General features: G+C 44.1%; 1 protein-coding gene across 17 annotated transcripts in view; it reads left to right on the top strand.

Moving 5' to 3' along the window:
- ARSG (arylsulfatase G) overlaps positions 1 to 17,966 on the top strand; it is a 122,521-nt gene that overhangs the window by 79,029 nt on the left and 25,526 nt on the right. For all 17 annotated transcript variants that reach the window (XR_014544423.1, XR_014544424.1, XR_014544425.1 and 14 more), the window contains one exon: positions 8,673 to 8,793. Coding sequence is in view for 11 of the 17 variants with exons in the window: in XM_083598792.1 (XP_083454918.1) it covers positions 8,673 to 8,793 (121 nt within the window). In the remaining 6 variants the exon portion in view is untranslated. The remainder of the gene's footprint in view (positions 1 to 8,672; positions 8,794 to 17,966) is intronic.

The following is a 17,966-nucleotide window of genomic DNA, read 5'->3' as shown; positions in this document are numbered from 1 at the left end:
CAGATTAGGGTAATGTAATGACAGAATATTATGAAATATGGAAAGGATTTGCTGGGATAATTAACAACTAGGATACAAAGAAAGGGAGGAGGAGGAGGTCTAAGGAAGAAGGTAATGACAGTTGAGGATTTGGAAATAATGAATTTGTTTTTTAAATGTTTTTAATTGTTTCTGATGTATTGTTGTATTATTTTTCTCTTTTTTTCTCTTTTTTTGGCTTGAATTTGCATTTGTTTTTGTCTATACTTTATTTTGTAACATCTTGAAAATTCTAATAAATATCATTAAAAAAAAAAAAAGAATTATGATGCTGGAGAAGACACTTGAGAAGTCCCATGGACTGCAAGAAGATCAAACCTATCCATTCTGAAGGAAATTAGCCTTGAGTTCTCACTGGAAGGACAGATCCTGAAGCTGAGGCTCCAATATTTGGCCACCTCATGAGAAGAGAAGACTCCCTGGAAAAGACCCTGATGTTGGGAAAGATGGAGGGTACAAGGAGAAGGGGACGACAGAGGACAAAATGGTTGGACAGTGTTCTCGAAGCTACGAACATGAGTTTGACCAAACTGCGGGAGGCAGTGGAAGACAGGAGTGCCTGGTGTGCTCTGGTCCATGGGGTCTCGAAGAGTCAGACACGACTAAACAACAACATCCCTGATCCCAGCTTTTTGGACCCCAAGTCCCCAAATAATAACAATACTTAGAGTAAATAAGGACCACTAGATCCTTCTTGTTGTTGCTTTCAACAGTGGACATAAATCTCTTTGGGATTGCAAGGGTAAATCCACTGGAATAATAGTGATAATTGGGCTTTTATTAGTAGTTGTAAATGAGTTCCTTGGGTGTGATTTCCTTATTAATTGGTATTATGTAAGCCCCTTTGGCCACGGAAATGTCTTTCCGTGCACCACAAAAGTTATTACTAATGTCATTAATTGCTGTGACATTTCAGTCTTCTGCAGGCTGTTTCTAAGGAGTTAGCCCAGAACCCTGTCATAATCTGACCACTTATGCGAAGCCTTGAGGCTAAACGCTTTCATTCTCCGCTGCCTCCTTATGCTGAAGTTTAGAAAAGGTGTATCAGTGCTGGTGTGTCACGGATACTGTATGGTGTTCGTAAGCTATATATTTTGGAGTTGTTACTCAACGAAAAGATTGGCAGCTGTTGTTGCTTACTTAGCAGTAGTAGTACATCTATTACAGTCTGCCAGCCATAATTACAGAATCCGAGCCTCAATAAAGCAGATGATGAGTGACATGTTATGATCTAGTGATCGTAACAGGTCTTTGATAGCTGGGAAGATAGCTATTGAGAGGTAGAGCAAAAATGTAAAATGGCAACCAAGGTATTTGTGTGTGAAAAGCTCATGCCTAGTGTTTCACTGGAACAAAGCATTCTTGAGTATTTTTTGCATCAACAAGTATGCAGACGAGAGCGTGGTGCTCTGATAATGGATTGTTCTGGTGAACTATCCAGTGGAATCGGGTGCCTTTCCCCAGAAATGAAATGCCTTCCTCTCTAAGCGTTTGGTGCAATTCTAGGATGCGTTTTAAGTCTTACTGTGAAACTCAGAGTTTGTCTGTGTCAAATTGGGGTTGCTGAAATCCTAGTACACACAGTGTGTTGGAAACTTGGGGCCAAGTTACATGTGACGTTTGTATCTAATGTGGGGGAAAGTCCTGTGGTATTTTCTTTCTGCTCAGAAATGTTTATATCTACTTTGTTTCTGAGAAATACTTGCTATTTGTGGATTTTGGAGCACTCCTGTAGTATGAGGGACTAATGGATGGACAACAAAAGTAGGTTTTCTGTGAGTGTTTACGGTGGCGAAGAGTCTTAAAACAAGTGGCACAGTAATAAACCTGCTAGCACGTTTGCAGAGCTAAGCAGGGTCCGGAATGGTTTCAAACGTGTTGAGATTCCTGTATTGCAGAGGGTTGTACAAGGTGACCCTTGGTTGGATGGCCAAACCTCTACTTCATACTTGAGTAGTTTGAAGTTCTCTTTGCCAATTCTACTTTTGAACACACAGCATAGAATAATCAGTTTCATTTAGATACCTGTTTGGACTGCCTATATTAATTTATATGTTTAAGTAGGATTGATGGAATAATGTTATTGCAGGTAATGGGTTTTGTTTGTTTTTGAATTAATTTTGCTTTATTGCGATTTTTATTAATTTTTATTAATTTATCTCCCCTTTTTCCTGTTTATTAATTAAAACTTAAAAAACAAACAGGCAGAGACTCACCTCCAAGTCCTCTGTTGTGAGCCACCCAGAGTGGTTGGGGAAACCCAGCCAGATGGACAGGGTATATTATTATTATTATTATTATTATTATTATTATTATTATTATTTACATTAAACTTTGGTTAGCAGCAACTGCTTCCCTGCCACTAAACCCAATGGTTTTCCTGATCTGTATTCCATGCAAGATGAATATTTCTTTACTGCACTGAGGTGATGCTAAATTTCAGTACTGTGTGTAGCAGCTCTTGGTTACATATATGATTATCCCAGTGCGAAGATATAGGAGGATTTATGGGGGTGGTGGGTGGGAGAGATTCTTTCTATCTTTTGCTCCCATCATCTCGGCTGACAGCATGTACCTCCCACATGAAGCTAATTGCCCTGGGGAAAGGAGGAGAACCCAGCTGGCTGTATTGTGAAAAGGGTGGCATTGCTGGCTGGGCTCCAGCATTTTCATGGAACAGTCGCTAAGCATCTGTTGGGAAAGACTTTATCTCAACCTTGCATATTTAACACTACGAGACCAATTATTTCTTTGGAATTGTGGGCAATTGGTGCTTTTAAAGACCAGCAACAACTGCAGGGTTGGGTAGGGTGGAGAGGAAGGAGAGGTGAATCCTTTGGCTCCCCAGCAGCTAGCAAAATCATTGTGGCACGAACCTTTGTGGGCAGGAGCCTCTTTCAGACTGTGCATGAAGCATTCATCTGGATGTCTGAGAAAGGAAGGAAGGAAGCATATTGAAAATGTAAGGATATCAGGGGGTTACTCGAGAGCCATCAGACAAGTGCCTCCCTGGTCGGCTGTAGAGCCTTATTATTGGTGCCAAAAACCCTTCACCATGCAGAGCGCCACTATTCCGTGGCTCGCTCATTCACTGGCAGAATCTGTGAGTGGGCGGTCCTTAAACCTTCCCCAGCAGAGTAGTTTCTTGACGCCCAATCTGCACCTCCCCTCTTGGCGCGGAAGCCTACTGCGCAGGGAGGGCGTGGGTAATGGAGGACCTCTCTCCTCCCCATTTTGCCCAGGCAAGGTGTCCTGGCACCGCCTGCCTTGCCTCCTCCGACCGGAGGTGTGATTACTCTCCTCCGCTGAGGAGGTGCTGCTTCCCACAATCTTTGGGGACTCTCTGTAATCCATCCGGCTTTTCCCCTCTCGCCCCTGAGCCGATGGCAGTTCTCTGACATTGACGAACTGCCGTGCATGAATAGTTGACGTCAGAGGTTGTGCACGGACGGCCTTTGAGAATCTGGGACCCACTAGAAGTGGTGAATAATGAACAGGTGGAAATCAGGATATATGGACTTAGCTCAGAAGCTTCTCTGTGAACAAAGGTTGCCCCACAACTGAGTGTTCAAAGCCACATTCAGGATTACGTATGGAGGGTTAAGTTGCAGAGGACTGTTCCTTTGGAATCCCTTCCCCACCCAGGGAGGCTCACCTGGTGCTTTTAGCTGTCCATTTGTTGTCTCTTGTATTTTCTAAGGCACTTTCCATTTCCTAATTGGTGTTTTATTTCTGTTTGTCTCTACTTGTCTCATATATGTGTGTGTGTTTGTGTGTGTGTGTGTGTGTGTGTGTGTATGGCAAGTGCAGAGCCATAGAGAAAGCAGTACGTTTCCGAGCACAATTCAAAGTGTTGGTGCTGACCTTTAAAGCCCTAAACGGCCTCAGTCCTGTATACCTGAAGGAGTGTCTCCACCCCCATCATTCTACCCGGACACTGAGGTCCAGCGCTAAGGGCCTTCTGGCGGTTCCCTCACTGCAAGAAGCCAAGTTACAGGGAACCAGGCAGAGGGCCTTGTCGGTAGTGGCGCCCGCCCTGTGGAACGCCCTCCCAGCAGATGTCAAGGCAATAAACTATGTTACTTTTAAAAGACAACTGAAGGCGGCCCTGTTTAGGGGAGTTTTTAATGTCTGACGCTGTATTGTTTTTAATATTCGGTTGGAAGCTGCCCAGAGTGGCTGGGGAAACCCAGCCAGATGGGCAGCGTATAAATAAAGTATTATTATTATTATTATTATTATTATTATTATTATTATTATTATTTTCCCAGCATTCGCTGCTATGCTTTTCCTTCTCTGTGTCACTGCAAATCTTAAAACTCGTCCTTCTTTTTCTGTCTGTGGTTCCTCTGCATTTACACACCTGGGTTCTCAGCCTGTGCAGAGCCAACTCTTTTTCCTAGACCTCTAGCTGGGGAGCAGGCGCTCATTTTCTCTTCCATTGAGCGGAAAATGCTTATCAATTTCCCATGCCTCAAGGGGTGGAGCTGGTGCCTTTCCACCAAAATCTGCCGTGCCAAACTGCTTCGCTTAACGGCATTTGATGACGAGTGCCCGCAATGACTTTATGATTTTCCTGCTCATTAAAAAGTAGGTCAGTAAAGTAGGTCGCCCAAATGAATAAGGAAGAAATTGTGCCATCTTTTTGCGGCGAAGTGCCTTGGCAGAGCTCTATAGATCGAGCAGTGGCTGTTTGTTGTGTGCGTAGGTGCCTTATCTAAGAGTTCTGGTTCGCTGCATGTGACTTTGGGAATGTGCATCATCAGGTTATGTAGCTAGAAGGGAAACAGAAAGCAGGCTTTAACTATCAAGGCATCACCCAAGATACTTGCTTTCACTTGCCCTTTCACTTGGTTGATTGTGCAAAAAATGTATTAATTTAACTAATGTAAGGTGTCACCGATGCATAGCTGTCAACTTACAGAATTGAAAATAAGGGACCAGCAGCCTCGACAATAAGGGATCAGCAGCCAAAATAAGGGATTTTACGAGCACAGATAGGTTCAACTTCTGAGCCCCTCCGAGCCAAAGGCAGAAAGCCCAGCCAGCAGCCAAACAAAGCCCCAAGCGGTGGTTCCCACAGCGCAGCAACCCGGCAAAGGGGATGCAGCAAGGAAAACCACCAGCACCTCTCCGCTGGGAAGCGCTGAGCAAAGGCGAGTCCCCAGGCAACGTGGCCGATTTGATCGGCACAAGGCATGCAAGCTCCACCCCCCAGTCGTTCTTAGGCTCCTTTTTGGGTGAGCAACGCAGCCAAGCAACACAATTGGAGCCTCCCTCCTCCCTGGCCGGCAGGGAGGGAGGGAGAGGAGCTGCTTCCTTTGAAACCCGGGAAATTTAAGGGACATCATCAACAAGGGACAGCAGCGAGACACGGCGCTGGGATAAGGGACTTTCCCGCCAAATAAGGGATGGTTGACAGCTATGCACCGATGCATCAGTTTAATTAAGAACTTCCTTGTTAACGTTGAAACTGTTTTGAAGGGTGGTGTTCCTCTCTATAAAACCTCCCAAGCTAAATCTCAAATAACAGACCCTGGTCTGTCTCCCACACCATTTCTAATCCCCTAGTTTGAAAAAAAACAAAACAAACAAAAAACCCTCAACAAATAGGTTATTAATTAGTGAAACTGTTCTCTTTTTTCCTGGTAAGCTTGCTGGAGGCACATACTTACAAACACTTTCAAACTTTTGTGAATTCACGGCATTTTCTCCAGTGTGCTAGAAAAGCTTTGTACTTGGACCGCATGCAACCAATTTCTTCTGTACCGCTGCATCATTGTGACAATGTTTTCTCTGCTAATTGGCTTGCCATTCTCAAAAAGGTCTCTTATAACCTGCGTATTCATGCTTCCCACAGCAAAATCTGGGTGTTCCAGGAAGGGAATGGAGTGGCAATATCTGAGAAGTTAGGTGTTTTGTGCCAAGTTTTCCAAGCCTGAAAATTGCTTTTGAAAATGGGTCTGCTAGTTTGCACAGCACAGCCAGCAAAGCGAAAGTGCCTGGAACCTCAAGATTCCATATTCCCTCTGCAAACCTGCCTATGATTCCTAATAATGGACATTATCTGCCTTTTAGGGGAACTCTCCCAAATTGTGTTCCACCAAAACAATGTTAACTTAACATTCAAAGATTTTAAGAATGCATTACATTGCAGCACAAGAACACAAACTGCTCTGAAGGTTTTATTTACAGTCGAGGAGTATATTAATTTTAAGATATAAATAAGTAATACATTTAAATATGTATTTTTGCACAAAATATGAATTTCTCAATGTGTTTTGTCTCAGAGTAAGCATTTCTAAACCTGAAACTGTTCTTAACCTGAAGCACCACTTTAGCTAATGGGGCTTCCTGCTGCTGCCGTGCCACCAGAGCACGATTTCTGTTCTTATCCTGAAGCAAAGTTCTTAACCTGAAGCACTATTTCTGGGATAGCGGAGTCTGTAACCTGAAGCGTATGTAACCCGAAGTACCACTGTAAAATGGTCAAAGAATGAATTCCTTGAGCATCCCTAATACTGCCTGGCTTATTTAAAAAGACAACCATAAGAAAATAAAATGATATTAATTAAACCACAACTGATGTGGAAGATGTGAGGTGCGTTAGCTCTTCCTCTCCCAGGAATCCAGGGGAAATCCCTTGCTTGAAGACATCCCTTGTGTCTGTGATATACAAGAAGATTTAGCCTACTTGCATACTAATTTGAAGAAACCAGCTGAATTGATTCAATCTCCAGGTGATTAGGACCAATTACAAGCTTGACCATCTTCTGTTGAGCTGCTTCAGTAATCCATTTCCCATATTGTACTGGTTGCTGGAGGATGTCAGATCACCCAGCTGACTGTGTTTGTGTGTGTGTTATTTCAGTACCACACTCCATGTGCTGTGTATCAAGTATATGATTATGGAATAATGTGTTTCGTGGCTCAGTGAAACAAGTGAAACAATGTGTTTCGTGGCTTCGTGAAATAAGAAGACTGCAGTGGAAATGTTGACAGGGTTGTTGGTGGCAACTCCAGAACCCAATGCCACTCTCATTTTCCATCCTGGCTTCCTATGGAAGCTGCTGTGCTGTACATAAGTGAAACCATATTTTCCTAGAAAGTGAATTGATGTGCTCAGCATGGCATAATTCTGATGTATTTACCCTGCTTATTTAATCCTGCCACTGTGGTTTTATCGCCAAGGACTGCATCATTGTAGTGTTTCTGTGCAGCTGGACCCGGCAGCGCACAATAGAAGTTTATGTTGACCCACCCAGGCTCCCCACCAGTATGCAAGTCTTGACAGGAAGCTATGTGGCCTTGAGGTTTTATGGAACTTGGAGCTCAAATCTTGGTATTTCTGTGGGTGCTTTGTATGGTTCCATACACGTCTGGGTTGTTGCTTGGGTCTCTTCTGGAACTCATGTGCATCAAGTGGTTCAGAGACTATGCGCCATCACAACTGAGCCCACCTTTCTGTATTTTCTGAAGGAGTTGCTAACTCCCTCTGGCCTTACTGAGCTGCCCTCTGGCACTCCAATGGCATAGGGACAGCAGGAAAGGAAGGCCCAGTGGTAAGGGGGAAGCAGGTGCATATATAAGGGACGTGTCTACTTTTTCTGGGCACCTGGCCTTGGAAAGAGAGGAGTGGAGCCAGCAGAGCAAGGATGTCACTCATCATCAAACACCTGGGCCCAGTTCTTCCCCAGATACAACCCCGCTGGGCATCTGTCTGACGCAGCATAAGGAAGTCTCGTTCATTATATGCTAGCATCCCTCCCATCATATTTACCTCAGAACAAACCTCAGTGAGGCCACTGTCTTCGTGATCAAGAACTGGAGACGATAAGTGGAAATGACAACATAATGCTGCTCCATAATTTGGGAACCCATTCTGCACTTGAGGCATTAGAAATTTTCCACATGGTATTTGTGTCCACTAGGCATTCATTAATTTTCCATCAAGAACTGCAGGCACTGGACCACCCTTCTCTTGGGTGACTCAGCGATATAGCCAGCTTCCTCCTAGCAAATTAACATTTGTAAAAGGGGGTGCTCGCTCATTAAAATGTGCTAATTGATATGGATGTAAATAATTTCAGTCTAATGTGAGCCTCGGAGCATATTACTTGGCGGATTAGCATTTGAGAAGTTGGGTTTGAGTGTCCTGTACAAAGATCCTTTTTCTGTACAATTGCTGCCCTCAATATCAAATCAATATATCTATTTTCTCCCCACCATTTTTGTGACCTTTCCCCACCCCTACATCCTTCCCCAAATCTAATCCTTGAGGAACTGTCCTGACAATGAATCCAACCCTTAAGGCAAAATAGTCAGTATGTGCAAATGCTATATTTTGTAGTTGGATTTGTGTTTGGGAATTGAATTTCTTTGTTTCTTAAAACACACACGTACCAACCTGAAAAAGAGGAGGCCCAGTCTGGTCGGTATAGGGTTGTTGCTTTTTTGCGTAAGTGAGGTACTCATCTGAATTCTGTACTTTTGGTGTAGAATGTGTTACGACCGAGGGGGGAAGTGTTAATTTTATTTCCTCCAAAGCTCTCCTTCATGGTGAAGTAGCTCTTGCTTCTTGAACACTGTTCCTGTCCTGTGTTCTTCTGATCACAGTCTCTTCTCTCCTGCAGCACTTTAGATATATTCCCTACCTTGGTGTCTCTGGCAAACGCAAGCCTCCCTCCCAACAGACAGTTTGATGGTATGGATGTGTCTGAGGTCCTCTTCGGGCAGTCGAACAAAGGACACCAGGTATGGAATTAACCTTAATATTTAGCTGAATTTTTGTGTGGAAATAGTGTGGCCTTTATTACAGTGGTACGGTGTGTTTCTTTTTGCCCTCGGTGGCAACAACAGGATGCAGTCCATAGTCCAAATCAGCTTTTTGCATCCTAATTTATCAACATTCCAGATGGAAAGGCCTGAGATTTTTCGTTGCCTGGAGTGAAAAATCTAAGCAGCACTCTCCATGGTGTTATTATTTAAAGCGTTCCTTTAATTGAGGGTGTGGTGGGTGGGGTACATAATTTTTTGCTTGCTTACCTTGGGTTTCCTGAGCAGGAGGGACACAGTCCTTGGTTATATAATTTCACGAGACTGTGTTGAGGAAGAAGTGAGGACTTCTGAACTCTCGTGGTGAACTCTGAAGTTTTCCTAATTTGGCCCTTGGAGATTGCACCTAGCCTCAAACTCAAAGGAGTATTGAAAAATACTTCCTTTTTTCATGAACAAGATGCTGTTTTGCTGAGGGAAATCTCCAAAACCTGAGCAAGGCATCAGTTTGACATCATGTTTGGCTTCTCAGAACTTATCACATGCACCAAGTGAATTTTACAATTTATGTTCTTAGTATTTCCAAGATTTAGAACTTGCTCTACGTGCATGTTAAATTTTGAGAAGCCATATGTAATATTAGCCACTTGCAACGACAACTGCATAAGACCTAGTGAGGAGTGGGAGAGCGTTCAGGGAATTCAGGCTGTCCTATGCATGTAGGGAATTCTTTACTGTACACAGCCAGAGCTGTAAATTAGAGAAATTAGAATGCCATCTAATTCATGATATTATTATTATTATTATTATTATTATTATTATTATTATTATTATTATTATTAAAGGTTGCAGCACTGACTTAATATATTCTTCTTCAAAGATTTAGTAGAAAAGGTTGTATAATTCCAGAAATATTTGGAGCTATGTATGGTGCTATTCTTTCACTACTAGTGGAATAACACACCCACAGAGTGGAGCATATGTGCATCCAAAATATGTAATGGACCAATAATATTATTACAGTGGTACCTCGGAAGTCGAGTGGGATCTGTTCCGGAAGTCCATTCAACTTCCCAAACATTCAGAAACCAAGGCATGGCTTCCGATCGGCTGCAGGAAGCTCCTGCAGCCAATCGGAAGCCGTGTCAGATGTTCGGGTTCCAAAGAATGTTTGCAAACTGGAACACTCACTTCCGGGTTAGCGGCATTCGGGAGCCAAAACGTTTGACTCCCAAGGCATTCGGCTTCCAAGGTACGACTGTACTAAAATTGGTGTGCATAGGAGGTCTTTGCCTCAAGTCTTGCTGGAGCCGGTAGGCTGATGCAATCTCCTTTCCCCACTTTAGCTTTGCTTGCCTCCTGTCATTTTCTTTCTCTCTCGTTGATGGCCAGGTGACTCCCATTTCCTTTGCTTTTCAAGGCAAAACCGGGTTTTGTTCCCTCACATCACAACAGATTTCTTTTCTTAATTGCTTTGGATTCTGAAACCAAACAAGAGAAACAACAAAAATAGGCCCCAGGGTGCTTGGTGCTAGTCTTTGCCTGAACAAACAGGGACATCATTAAGTTCTCATTCAGCCTGGAGTCCTGGCTCCGGCAACTGTGTCCATTATCAATTTGTAAGTAGGGCAAACCCCCACCCCCAACCCGTCTACACTCTGTCATTTTCTGTTCACATGATAATGCGAGACCAGCAAGCGTAAGCATGAGAACAGCAGTTTGCAGGGCAGTTATCAGAGGGCACATTTTCTAAACACTACCCTCTTGCCTCTCCCAGCCACAAACTGGAAACCTAAAGATGAAATTCTGTATGTTGTTTTGAAAGCCTGCCCCTACTGCAAGCTCCTGCACACTAGCTCCCACTGGGCATTTCAGATTTCACTGTGGTTTTTGTGTATTCAATTTAGTAAAAAAATTGTGGGTGCTGTAGCTTAACCCTGGGGGCAAGCAGTTAAGAAGGAGAAGAAGCGTCCCCATAAGACAGAATGTTCTCTTTTGCAATATTCCAATTATGATGGTAAAGGCAGGGCATGACATGAAGGGTTCATGGTGACATGATTGGATTGGCAAAGGTTGTGCCGTATGTAGGCAGCAAGTCTCAGATGAACCATTTTAAGAGACATCTTCATGGCATCAAATGAATGTTTTGAGACAAATTCAAAGAGAAGGTAAAAAATTGCCTTGATGAGGGCGTGTGCAAGGTCTGGGTTCTCCCAACAGGAGTGCTGAGCCCTGATGGAAAGCTGGGGTGTCTTTGGCAGTAATTGGCCCAGATGCATCCACATTTTCTGATTTTGTCTCCTAATCACTGTTGGAGTTTTGTTGGGTGTAGCGCCTCTGAAGCTCAACCAAGCGGTTAAGCTTACCACAGAAAACAGCCATTTAGGAGAGTTGTCTTTACTAGACCAGCAACAACAAACACCACTGTGCATGCACACACTATTTACAGATGTTACAAGTAGTCTTCTCTCTCTTTGAGCCCTGAGAGGGTCCTTTGCTTGAAAGTGCTTTCTGTGTTTAAGTCCGCAGCCAAGTCTTTAGGTCAGTTGCTTGCAAAGTCCTGCAAATGATGGGGTCCTCCAATTCAGCAGTATACTGTACAGTGGGTTTTCCCTGTTGATACTGCTGTGTCTGCTGTTATATCCTCGCTGCTGAATAGTAGTAGTAGTAGTAGTAGTAGTAATAATAATTATTATTTATTTATTTATTGATACATAGATACATACCCCATTGGTCTGGCTGGGTTTCCCCAGCCACCCTGGGCGGCCCCCAACAGAATATCAAAAACAGAACAAAACATCAAACATTAAAAATTTCCCTAAACAGGGCTGCCTTCAGATGTCTTCTATAAGTCAGGTGTTTATTTCCTTGACATCTGATAGGAGGCTGTTCCACAGGCCGGACGCCACTACCGAGAAGGCCCTCTGCCTGTTTCCCTGCAACCTCACTTCTCGCAGTGAGGGAACCACCAGAAGACCTTCAGAGCTGGACCTCAGTGTCCGGGCTGAACGATGGGTTGGAGGTGCTCCTTCAGGTTTACTGCCCCGAGGCCATTTAGGGCTTTAAAGGTCAGCATCAACACTTTGAATTGTGCCCAGAAATGTACTGGGAGCCAATGTGGGTCTTTCAGGACCGGTGCTATATGGTCTCGGCAGCCACTCCCAGTCACCATTCTAGCTGCCACTGAAGTTTTTCGTCATTTGTTTGTTTATCTGTTCTTCTGCTTAACTTGTGCTAAAGCCATTGTAATGTCACCCTGGGTCTAATTTTTAGTCAACATTTTGGGTAGAAATGAATAAATGAAATGACCTCAGCTGTGGTTGTCAAAATCCCTTTTTGTAAACAGATGAACTGCACCTTGTGTGTTGGTGATGTAAAGAAGAGGCTTTTTAGTGAGATCTGCCAACATGGTGACGGATTAGCACGTGGTCATAACATAGCACAAGAGACCAAGATGATACATTGAGTCAATCAATTCATAATTCTACTTGTGAAGTTTGTTTTTATGGTTAGCTTTATTGCCACTAGTATCTTTCCACCTCTGCTATGATGAACATCCTTTGGTTGCTATGTGTCTCTGTGCTTTTTCTGTTATTCAAGCTGTTGCATAAAATAAGTTATGAAACACTCTGTGTTGAATGGCAAGGGACATCATGTTCTTATGGCACATGGTTTTTTTTGCAAAATTGTACGTCCAGTGGCTAAAAGGGGAATATGGAACAAGCGTCGGTTCATAGGGCAGGTTGTAGTTTAATTCACTTAGAAATATAATTCTTCATAAGCAGCATGTCATGACTCATTATTGTAGCAGCGTCAACAAGATGAAGGGCTTCAGTGCCAAAGTTCTGTTAACAATCTTTCTTGAAGACTTGCACAGTGTTGTTTTTGAACATCGAGAGCACACGCTGTCCTTGAGATTAGGCCTTGAGGTGAGGAATGGCCACAGCTAGTTTCCCTTTGAGATGCATAGAGTTTGATTTGCTCATTGTGACCCTGATGCAGTGAGCTGCACAGATTTTGCCAGGGCGAGCCAACTTGAAAACAGGTGCATTATTGTAATCTTTCCCCTATTTGTGTTCTGTAAATATGGCACAAATTGAACAAAGGCAACACCACCTAATGAACTATCACTGTGTTTCTTTCCTTTTTCTTTTTGAAAGTAGGCTTAGTTTGGAGTCGGCATTACAGCAGGAATTTTTAAGGCATTTGGGATCATTATTTGCATTTATTAATTGAAATAATTTTAAACCGCCCCTGATCCCTATGGATACCAGTGGGCACAACTAAACCAATCGTATCAATAGGAAATACAATCACATTGTAAAAAAATAATCAGGTTTGGACCAGTTTAATAAAACCAAAGCAGACTAACAGCATAACCATTATAACATTATGCCTGAGTAATTTTTTTAAAGCATTTTTTAAAAACATATTTAGCAATTTTTTTAGCATAACCTGATGCCCAATGCCAGCCACACCTCCAATGGCCACACTGTGTATATTGGTGCAAATGATAGTGGCAATTAGAGTTGAATTCAATGGGACTTACTTCTGAGAAAACATACATAGGATTGTGCTGTAATTCACTTGTGATTACAGTTTAATGTGAACTTTTGTGTCCCTCTACTCCAGGGGTAACCAAAGGTGTATCTTCCACATATTGCCTAACTACAACTCCCATCATCCCTCAGCATTGGCCATATTGGCTGGGGAAAGAGTCCAAGAACATCTGAAGGGTGCCATTTTCGCTAAGTCGACAGTTTCCACTGTTGAAATTTCATTTTCTCTTGATGCTTAACGTCAGTGCCTTTGTCAGTTTCGCCTTTCCATTTCTGTCACAGATAAGACAGGGAAAACCTTCTTGTTCATTTGCAGTAGAGACGATTGTTTTTCTAGTTTTAACGCAGCGGGCAGAACATTTTGGTTGCCCTAACAGGTGGCGCTGTGGGTTAAACCCTACAGAGCCTAGGACTTGCCAATCAGAAGGTTGGCGGTTCGAATCCCCAAGACGGGGTGAGTTCCCGTTGCTCGGTCCCTGCTCCTGCCAACGTAGCAGTTCGAAAGCACGAAGTGCAAGTAGATAAATAGGTCCAGCAGGAAGGTAAACGGTGTTTCCATGCGCTGCTCTGGTTCGCCAGAAGTGGCTTAGTCATGCTGGCCTCGTGACCCGGAAGCTGTACGCCGGCTCCCACGGCCAGTAAAGCGAGATGAGCACCGCAACCCCAGAGTCGTCTGCGACTGGACCTAACGGTCAGGGGTCCCTTTACCTGGTCCGTTGCACAATCAGTGATCTCTTTTGTTCACCATAGATGCTATGATTATTTGAAAATGTGACCTGTTTATTGAAACCAGTCCTATTGTAGTACAATCCTCTGCATGGGTCCTCAAAAGGAAGTGATTGATTAAGTCCCATTGAGATTTCCAATGGCACGCCCCCGCCTTCTCATGCCCCCACGTCCCCCACCAAATTGGCTCTGGGAGGTCTGGTGAACCCCCCAGAACCTTGCACAGAGAGAGGTGCATTCCCTCAGGCAAGCTGACGGAACAATTAGAAGAGTGCAACACTGAATTCCTCCATATGCAACTGAAGCTGCCATTCCATGCAATGATTAGAGTTGAAGGTCCTCTATAATCCAGTCCCCCGACACAGGCAAAACATCTGTTATTTTAACTCAGGCTTCCTCAACCTCGGCCCTCCAGATGTTTTTGGCCTGCAACTCCTATGATCCCTAGCTAGCAGGACCAGTGGTCAGGGATGATGGGAATTGTAGTCCCAAAACATCTGGAGGGCTGAGGTTGAGGAAGCCTGTCTTAACTAAACTAGTGAGAGAATGGGCAGGATGGAGACTCGTGTTGCACTAGTGCCAGCAGATTGTTGCACATGGAGGTGGCATAATGTGCAGCAGCAGCACAGTGCATTCCAGATTTGGAGCTACACCTCTTACCACCGATGTATTCTGTTCCAATCCGTCTCGTTCTTTTCGGTAGCGCTCTCTTGATGCACCCATTCCGTAGAGATGGTGGCATGCTGTGGTGTTCCATCAGGCTGGTCACTTAGTGAAGTGGGCCTGTGCGCTCCCATTCTGTATTGCATTTGAGAGCTGGCGATGGCAACTCTCCACCTGATGATGCAGGATACTGTGTGAAACACAAGTGATTCTCCTCTTCTAAGGCTGCTTTCCTGAACACATTTGCTAGGGAACAAGCCCCACAGAACACAGAGACTTGTTGCCACTACGGCTGGGCGATATCTGATTTTTTCAATATTATCACCAGCTAAATATCACGATATATCACGATATATCACGATATATATATATATATATATACACACACACACACACACACACACACACACACACACACACACACAGTGACAGAGGGCCTTGTCAGGCCTCCCTGCGGTGGCAGAGGGTCCTGCCGTACCTCCCCACAGCAGCAGAGGTGGTGGGAGTACAGAAGAGGATTACAGGTTTTTAGGAAACAAGACAACTTAGATGGAAAACAAGATGTGAACCTCCTTTCAGTGAACCTCCTTTCCTTGAGGAACAGCATCTGACTTGGAGCCTTTCTTGGAAATTAGATTATTCATTACTTTTTCATTGCAGGATAAAATATACATATATATTTTTTAAAAGCCAGACACTGTTAAAAGCTGCATTGATTTTATTTTCAATTCCACCTTTGCCCTCCTATCCCTTCCCTTCCCCAGAACTCTTACTTTCCAGACAAGTTGTGGCCTGTTAAAAGGCCCGGGACAAATTTGCATTCCAAGATCTGAATCCTAAAAGGCTCTTGGCAACAACATTCCCAGGGGGTGATTAGCACAAGTGGAGGGAGCCCAGTTCCAGGCCCCTATGAATGTAAGCATCTGTCAGAATTTGTTCCAAGTATTTCTACTTAAAAAGATTTCTGGAGGGTTCCTTCCCAGGCTGGAGGCCACAATGGCATCAGCCAGAGCAGGAGAGGGAAGTAAATAGGCCATGTAAACACTGGATCTTGAGGCTGCTTGGACAATATGAATATCTGAGAGAAAATGCTTGCTTTTATTTTCAGATTATTATTGTTATTGCCTTACATCAAAATGGCAGAAGATCCCTTCACTGCATTGTCATGATCGTACTAAGCTGTTCATTGGAGCTTTTCAGATTTACTGTATTTTTTGCCCCATAGGACGCACCTAATTTTTGGGGGGGGGGGAGGAAATAAAGGAAAAAAAAATATTTCCCCCCCAGGCACGGGGGAAGCCCGAGTTTCCCCCGACCCCAGCCCCCAGAACAGCCTGCTATCCGCAAGCCTAGGGAGCCGTGCCGGTCTCCCCAGGCTTGCGGAGAGCTGTGTGAAGCCTGGGCGCGCTCTTTAGCGCGCACCAGGCTTCGGAATGCAGGCAGCTCTGCGCAACCTTCAGGAGCCCGGCGCGGCTTCGCGCCGGTCTCCCAAGGGTTGCGCAGAGCTTCCTGAAGCCTGGAGAGCGAGAGGGGTCAGTGCGCACCGACCCCTCTCGCTCTCCAGGCTTCAGCGAAAGCCTGCATTCGCCCCATAGGACGCACACACACATTTCCCCTTCATTTTTGGAGGGGAAAAAGTGCGTCCTATAGGGCAAAAAATACGGTACTTTCACTTGGATTATAATATCAGTGTTTGCCCCCCAAGGATATTTTCAGCTAGGCATAAATTCTGGATAATTATCCCAAGTGCAATATGTCCAGTTTGGGGACATTATTCATTACAATGGTTTCACATTTGGGCAGTCAGTGACCACTTGAGAGACCAGAACTTGAAAGCATTGGTCTGCTTTTGTTTTAACCCAACAATTCAGTTATTCCTGCCTCCAGTAGCTACCCAGGGATAGAATGAGATGGCAGAGGTTCAAGAGTGAACACTTCAATGGCAAAAATGATTCAACCATCCATTATTATAGTGGTATATCAAACTCAGTGGTTTCCTGCTACATCTGAACTGGACCTCTGGGAAAAACTCACAATGACTTCTCTTTTGTTGTTGCACGTACCATATTTTCCCGTGTATAAGATGCCCCTGTGTATAAGACGCCCCCTATTTTGGGGGACTCCAAGTTAAGAAAATGGGGGGAGGCTATAACTGTGTATAAGATGACCCCCAATTTTAAACATTATTTTCTAATAAGAAACCTAGTCTTATACACGGAAAAGTACAGTATGTATCCTCCTTAACAACATGAATATGAAGCCTTTTGAGCAACTGGGGGAAGATGGTATTCTTCATCTTCCTTTTACGCAGTTGCCCTGGGGCTGCTCAGGCAGGGGTCTAATATCCGTTCCTCTTCCTATCTAGTGCTTCAGTAGCTTTTTGTTGCTATGCGAGGAGACTACAGAAAAACAGCTGTTTGCATTGTTGTTGAAGATGGTCATGATGTTCGATATCCCTTGATGCTCATTGAGAGTAACAGATGCGCAGTCCCCACACCCAGTAAGAAATAGTCAGCATCTTGTACCCATCAGGTATTTGGCTAAGAAGAGAGAAGCCAATAGATGACCTGATGAAACGAAGGAAGCTTTCCGCTTAGATTCTGTGCTGGGCAGAAAAACCTGCTTGTTAGCTTTGGTGTCTCCAAATTCCAGGGCACTTTCCCTAACTTCCCACAGTTACAAGGCGGCATTTGTTTTTTAGCTACATGTGCCAACTGGGGATTTGGAGCAGCAGTTTCACAGCAGACCTGAAAACAAGCAGTTCTCTGAAGCTGTTGAGGACTGCTATGATAGAAACCCCAAACCTTCAAAACCAAAGACCAATAAAATATCGGTTAATTCCGGAACAATTTAGGAGAGCTGACAGTTTCTCGCAAGGGAGTCTCCCACTGATGGATGATTTGAGTTTACCTCTACATGGCTGGGTGGGAGGAAAATAACTGTGATTTCCCCCCCTTCTGTACAGTACAGTGGTACCTCTGGTTAAGAACTTAATTTGTTCTGGAGGTCCGTTCTTAACTTGAAACTGTTCTTAACCTGAGGTACCACTTTATCTAATGGGGCCACCGTGCCACCGCCGCATGATTTTTGTTCTCATCCTGAAGCAAAGTTCTTAACCCGAGGTACTATTTCTGAGTTACCGGAGTCTGTAACCTGAAGAGTCTGTAACCTGACGCGTCTGTAACCCGAGGTACCACTGTATTA

Source organism: Podarcis filfolensis (assembly GCF_964270895.1).
Source record: "Podarcis filfolensis genome assembly, chromosome: 2".
Taxonomy (NCBI): domain Eukaryota; kingdom Metazoa; phylum Chordata; class Lepidosauria; order Squamata; family Lacertidae; genus Podarcis; species Podarcis filfolensis.
Note: the sequence above shows the minus strand (reverse complement) of the source record. Positions and strands in the feature narration are given on the sequence as shown.